This window comes from Poecilia reticulata, chromosome 5 (assembly GCF_904066995.2).
Source record: "Poecilia reticulata chromosome 5, P_reticulata-male-v2, whole genome shotgun sequence".
Lineage (NCBI taxonomy): Eukaryota > Metazoa > Chordata > Actinopteri > Cyprinodontiformes > Poeciliidae > Poecilia > Poecilia reticulata.
Genome location: NC_088834.1, coordinates 108,971 through 115,251, shown reverse-complemented (window position 1 = coordinate 115,251; position 6,281 = coordinate 108,971). Strand labels below are relative to the sequence as shown.

The following is a 6,281-nucleotide window of genomic DNA, read 5'->3' as shown; positions in this document are numbered from 1 at the left end:
TAATTAAAGTTCTTGTATCCTGACAGTAATAATCCCTATAACTCAGAGCAGATGGTTGAAATAAAGACATTTTTTTTAAGTATTTTCTGAGATTTTATAATAGAAACTGACGAGAGAAATAGATTAAAATCAAATCTGGTATGAATAAAAATCTAGTATCATCCAGCCTTATTCAGCATATTAAATTATATAACTACATATTACTAAATATTCACATTTCTTTGCTGGTTTAACATAAATGTGTTTCATTTTAACATCTCATTGAATTCCTGATCTACATGTAAATACTTGATATAAACACAGAGAAAAGGGGAAAAGTTTGTGAAAAGTAGATTAAATTTTATTGTAACAGGACATCAAAATGAACAGTGAATATTTAATATACTTCCTAGCAGCTAATCAGACATCAGACTAGTTACTGGTGATGGAAACTCGTCTCTGGAGGAGAGGAAGTCCGGCTCGGCCCGTCCAGGAAGTCCGGCTCGGCCCGTCCAGGAAGTCCGGCTCGGCCCGTCCAGGACGTCCGGCTCGGCCCGTCCAGGACGTCCGGCTCGGCCCGTCCAGGAAGTCCGGCTCGGCCCGTCCAGGAAGTCCGGCTCGGCCCGTCCAGGACGTCCGGCTCGGCCCGTCCAGGACGTCCGGCTCGGCCCGTCCAGGAAGTCCGGCTCGGCCCGTCCAGGACGTCCGGCTCGGCCCGTCCAGGAAGTCCGGCTCGGCCCGTCCAGGAAGTCCGGCTCGGCCCGTCCAGGAAGTCCGGCTCGGCCCGTCCAGGACGTCCGGCTCGGCCCGTCCAGGACGACTGCAGGTCAGGGAGGCCAACAGCGTCTGCAGGTAGATTTATGCATATCTGGTGCTCCGGGTTCCAGATCCTAGTTTAACCAAGTGAATAAAAAGTTGGTCCACGTTGTGATGACCCGGCAGACCGTGGACTGATGGACGGCGTACCGGTCAGCTGGTCCAGGTGTTTGGATCCAGTGGTAATCAGCACAGCGATCATCAGAAACATCACGAGGTTTACGATGAAACCTGAACATTAAAACTAATAAGTGTCCATATTTAGCTGCACAACGTAATCAAAACTAATATTTAGCTCTTTTTGAGAGTTTTGCTTAAAATAAATGGACAAAATCAGGAAATTAAATGTTTAAGTGAAATAGTTCTGGTATCACAAAGAAACTGCAAAAAGTGTTTCAGAGTTTTAACATCACAAGTTACTGAGTAAAGAGTGAAATAAAATATTTACTACTTAGAAAATGCAGGTTAAAATCTGAATACTCTTGAAAGTGAAGCTGAAATTAATTTAAACTGCTAGCAGGCAGAGAACAGAGTTCACCTGATATCTGCACCAACAGTGAGACAAACAATGATGCATATTAGATTCATTAGTTTATAAAAGTGGAGGCAAACCTAAATTTACCATTTTAAAAACAAAAAGCAGCGGGAGGATAAACTTCATAACCTGGTTTTCTAAGCAGAATCTCAGAGGAAAACAGAGAAATTACATGTAAAGCAAGAACAGATTATAGCAGCCAAGTGGAAAATTCACTCTAACGTGGATTATAATTATGAAACATGAAAGATAGACGTTATGTGATTAGTTCCATTTGTTCTGAGGGTTTTTATGTGGGTCGGTGCCACTGAAACGGCTGCAAATCGAAGGTTTTGGACCTAAATCTGACTGTGTGGTTTGGATCGGGCTGAAGCGCTGCTGCTCTGGCTGTTCTTAGATTACCTGCTCAGAGGGGCTCCGACTGCATGTTCATGTATTTTATATAATAAAGATAAGGAGTTCCCTAAAAATAATTCACTCTGTAAAACACAAACATCGACTCACCTGGAGCGAATCGCTGCTTCTGTTCTGTTTCCCTAGCAGCGAATTTCCTCCAACAAATGATTCCAGCGAACGACGAACATCTGTCCATCTGTCCATCTGTCCATCTGTCCAGTGAACAGATTCCTTTATTCTCCGTTTCTGACCTGGATCTTCAACATCCTGAAGCTTTGGATCAGCTACAAACCGGATGTTAGCTGTGGTGGCTAAGTTACAGCGCCACAGCGCCCCCTGGCGCCACTACTGTTCTGGTTCTTTTCTCTAAAAACTTCCTCACACAAATGGTACATATTTCAACATGCTTTTATTGTGAAAGGCTGGACTTCCTGCAGCAGAATGGGGCTAAATGTAAAGGATGAGTCCGTGAAATGACGCCTCATGTATTATTAGTTATGTTCATATCATCTCCGCTGTGGAGCCAGAAATAACCCGAGCCTGATGTTCTGGAAGGTTCTGGTTCCGACCCGCCTTGTTTGGTCTCCGCTTCAGTAGAAGATCAAAGATTTGGTTTAAAAATAAGAATATTAAATCAGTTTCCACTGTGAGAAAATCCTCTTTTCTTTTCTGGTTCTTCCCTCCGCATGTCGGACATGACGTCACAAGGTGCCATGACGTCACAAGGTGAACTTAACGGCCGTCTGATTACAAATAATTATTTATTTCTCCTCACTGGTGATTTTGTTTTATTTATAAATCAAACTAAAACCACAAAATGTTTTTAGTTTCCCGACTTAAAGTTTCTGACTGAAGTGATTCACTTTTATTTATATCATTTTATTTTTTGACATTTGAGTCAGATATTATCTTGTTGTATTAATTGCGTAAAGGTTTGTGAGGATTAACAGGGCCGGCCCAAAGCATAAGCAAACCAAGCAGCCGCTTGGGGCCCCTAAGGGCCCCATCAGTGCAGCTGATTTTATTAGTAATAATTTCTGTCATTATAATATCAAAAACACACAATTTCACTATGAAGTTATTTGTTTTTACAATAATATATAGGAATTATAATAAATAGCTCTGGGCCCCCTGGTGGCCGCGGTAGGAACCGCAGCTCTGGTCCCCCTGGTGGCCGCGGTAGGAACCGCAGCTCTGGGCCCCCTGGTGGCCGCGGTAGGAACCGCAGCTCTGGGCCCCCTGGTGGCCGCGGTAGGTACCGCAGCTCTGGGCCCCCTGGTGGCCGCGGTAGGAACCGCAGCTCTGGTCCCCCTGGTGGCCGCGGTAGGAACCGCAGCTCTGGTCCCCCTGGTGGCCGCGGTAGGAACCGCAGCTCTGGGCCCCCTGGTGGCCGCGGTAGGAACCGCAGCTCTGGGCCCCCTGGTGGCCGCGGTAGGAACCGCAGCTCTGGGCCCCCTGGTGGCCGCGGTAGGTACCGCAGCTCTGGGCCCCCTGGTGGCCGCGGTAGGAACCGCAGCTCTGGGCCCCCTGGTGGCCGCGGTAGGTACCGCAGCTCTGGGCCCCCTGGTGGCCGCGGTAGGAACCGCAGCTCCGCCGGTACCAGGAGCTGCACCGAGGATCCAAACGTCCGAAGCTCCGGTCAGAAGCTAAGTTAGCTAAACAATGTCTGTAAAGGATTTTCCTTCAGGAGGGAGAGCAGAAACAAGATGAAGGTTTGTTTTAATGAGCCTGATGGCGACCCGGACCGGTCCAGTTCTGGTGGGTCAGTCAGTCTGACCTCTGGCTGCAGAGCAGAAGGAGAAATCAGTTGGCCGATAAATGTGTCCTATTCCATACATTAATACATAAATAAACATGTTTATAGTGTAAACAGCCAGAGATGCAGATAGTTTGTAGCAGGTGTGAGAATCTGATGATGGGACGGCTGGATGCAGCCGGTCCACAGAACCAGGGGCCCCATGGGGGCAGGGCCCCATGGAGACTCAGGGCCCCATGGGGGCTGGCTGCAGCCGGTCCACAGAACCAGGGGCCCCATGGGGGCAGGGCCCCATGGAGACTCAGGGCCCTATGGGGGCTGGCTGCAGCCGGTCCACAGAACCAGGGGCCCCATGGGGGCAGGGCCCCATGGAGACTCAGGGCCCTATGGGGGCTGGCTGCAGCCGGTCCACAGAACCAGGGGCCCCATGGGGGCAGGGCCCCATGGAGACTCAGGGCCCCATGGGGGCTGGTACCGGCCCTGCAATGTGTTGGTCTTTCTGCATGTTCTCCCAGTGCATGATGGGTTTTCTCCCGTTTCCTTCAGTCCACAAACATGACTGTCAGCTTCATTGGACTCTAAAATTCTCCCTAGGTGTGTCTCTGTGTTGCCCTGTGACAGACAGGTGACCCGTCCAGCTGACCCGTCCAGGTGACCCGTCCAGGTGACCCCGCCTCTCACCTGGAACGTTGGCTGGAGAGGCAGCAGCTCCTCCTGACCCACTGAGGGACCAGGTGTTAGAAAATGGACGGATATATTTTACTTTGTTATCCGGTCAGAGAAACAGAACTTCTTCATCTCTGTATTTTGGATATTGTGAAATGTTGAATATCCATCCATCTTATCGGGGTCGGGTCTCGGGGGCAGCAGCTTCAGGAGGCCCAGACTTCCCTCCCCAGCCTCTTCCAGGTCCTCCGGGGGAATCCCAAGGCGTTCCCAGGCCATAGAGAGACATCGTCCCTCCAGCGTGTCCTGGGTCTCCCCTCGTCCCGGTGGGACCTGAACTCCTCACCAGGGAGGCGTCCAGGAGGCATCCTGACCAGATGCCCGAGCCTCAACTGGCTCCTCTCGACGTGGAGGAGCAGCGGCTCTACTCTGAGTCCCTCCCGGATGACCGAGCTTCTCTCTCTAAGGGAGAGCCCAGCCACCCTGCGGAGGAGGAAACCCATTTCGGCCGCTTGTACCCGTGATCTCGTTCTTTCGGTCATGACCCAAAGCTCATGACCATAGATGAGGGTGGGAACGTAGATCGACCGGTAAATCGAGAGCTTCGCTTTTTGGCTCAGCTCTCTCTTCACCACGCCGGACCGGTACAGCGCCCACTTCACGGCAGACGCTGCGGCGATTCTGAAGGTCTTTGAACAGATTTGAGTTTTGGTCCAACGTGACGTCACAGCAGAGCCGGCCTGAAGAGCCAATCAGCTGCAGCGCCTCATCATCGTCCTCAGGGATGCAGTTTGGTCTCTGAGTCAACAGGTGGGGGAGGGGAGAACAGCAGAGTGCTGACTCATGGTTCATCATGGTTCATCCAGAGATGTGAGGGGTCATCCAGAGGTCAGCAGGACTCATCAGATCCCAGGGAGGATTTTCTCATTTATTATCAGAAAATAATAGTTTATTTACCCCCAAATGTAGAAACTCACATGAAAGAGCCCAGAGTCTGAATTCACAACAAAATGAACTAAAACCTTCAGAACAATCCGACAGAAAATTTAAATCAGAACAATGATGTTTTTTTAAATGATGCATTTTTGACAAACCAGTTTTGGAACATTAATTACTTTTATGTTTAAAAATGTATAAATAAAATGTTCCTTCTCCATCAGAAGCAGATATAAAGAACAGAAAGTTTCAGTTTCCAGGTCCTGAAGGCTGAAACACTCAGCAGCCGGTCTGCGGCGCCCCCTGCTGGAGCACAGGAGGAACTGCAGCAGGAGCAACATGAGCCCCCTGCTGGAGCACAGGAGGAACTGCAGCAGGAGCAACATGAGCCCCCTGCTGGAGCACAGGAGGAACTGCAGCTGGAGCAACATGAGCCCCCTGCTGGAGCACAGGAGGAACTGCAGCAGGAGCAACATGAGCCCCCTGCTGGAGCACAGGAGGAACTGCAGCAGGAGCAACATGAGCCCCCTGCTGGAGCACAGGAGGAACTGCAGCTGGAGCAACATGAGCCCCCTGCTGGAGCACAGGAGGAACTGCAGCAGGAGCAACATGAGCCCCCTGCTGGAGCACAGGAGGAACTGCAGCAGGAGCAACATGAGCCCCCTGCTGGAGCACAGGAGGAACTGCAGCTGGAGCAACATGAGCCCCCTGCTGGAGCACAGGAGGAACTGCAGCTGGAGCAACATGAGCCCCCTGCTGGAGCACAGGAGGAACTGCAGCTGGAGCAACATGAGCCCCCTGCTGGAGCACAGGAGGAACTGCAGCCGTGATACGCACAGTCCCAGTGAAGCAGCTGATCAGTTCGGGTTTATGGGTCAGTCTGAATCATCAGGTTCTGGGTTTCTATCATCAAGACTCAACATGGCGACCCGATTCTGCTGACTAACACCGACCCGTTAGAATTAATCTGACCCAAAATGAATCAAAAACCTCAAAACGGGATCCAGTAGAAAAGATCCCGACCGGAACCAGGATCCAAACCCACCGAAACATTATGCCGACCAAGATGTAGTCAGATCCTGATCTCTGCTTTACATAGTGTAACAGGTGGAACCAGCAGGTGTCGCTCCCTCCACACCTTGAGCTCCTATAAAAGGGAAGCTGGCAGGTTGGTGGCCAGGTGTGTGTTGGACCAGG

The 6,281-nt window shown here is 50.5% G+C and overlaps 1 protein-coding gene across 3 annotated transcripts; it reads right to left on the bottom strand.

The window, feature by feature from the left end:
• Positions 1-318: 318 nt before the first annotated feature.
• On the bottom strand, positions 319-3,807 carry LOC145551590 (uncharacterized). 3 transcript variants are annotated; one of them, XR_014087455.1, is made up of 3 exons: positions 1,835-3,807; positions 946-1,026; positions 319-869 (listed from the first exon to the last, which is right to left on the bottom strand). XR_014087455.1 is itself a non-coding variant. In XM_081606719.1 (2 exons), the coding sequence occupies exons 1-2, from the start codon at positions 1,032-1,034 to the stop codon at positions 416-418; spliced, it is 543 nt and encodes a 180-aa protein (XP_081462845.1). In that variant the 5' UTR covers positions 1,035-1,828; the 3' UTR covers positions 319-415. The 3 variants fall into 3 exon arrangements, 1 of the variants encoding a protein (XP_081462845.1); XR_014087454.1 differs by lacking the exon at positions 1,835-3,807 and adding an exon at positions 1,418-1,828 and having other exon boundaries at positions 319-1,026; XM_081606719.1 differs by lacking the exon at positions 1,835-3,807 and having other exon boundaries at positions 946-1,828.
• Positions 3,808-6,281: the final 2,474 nt, after the last annotated feature.

Coding starts and splice junctions, on each gene's coding strand:
- LOC145551590 (XM_081606719.1), bottom strand. CDS start 1,034: ATGTTCAGGTTTCATCGTAAACCTCGTGATGTTTCTGATGATCGCTGT. Junction 870..945: donor ACACCTGGACCAGCTGACCG/GTACGCCGTCCA, acceptor TGGTTAAACTAG/GATCTGGAACCCGGAGCACC.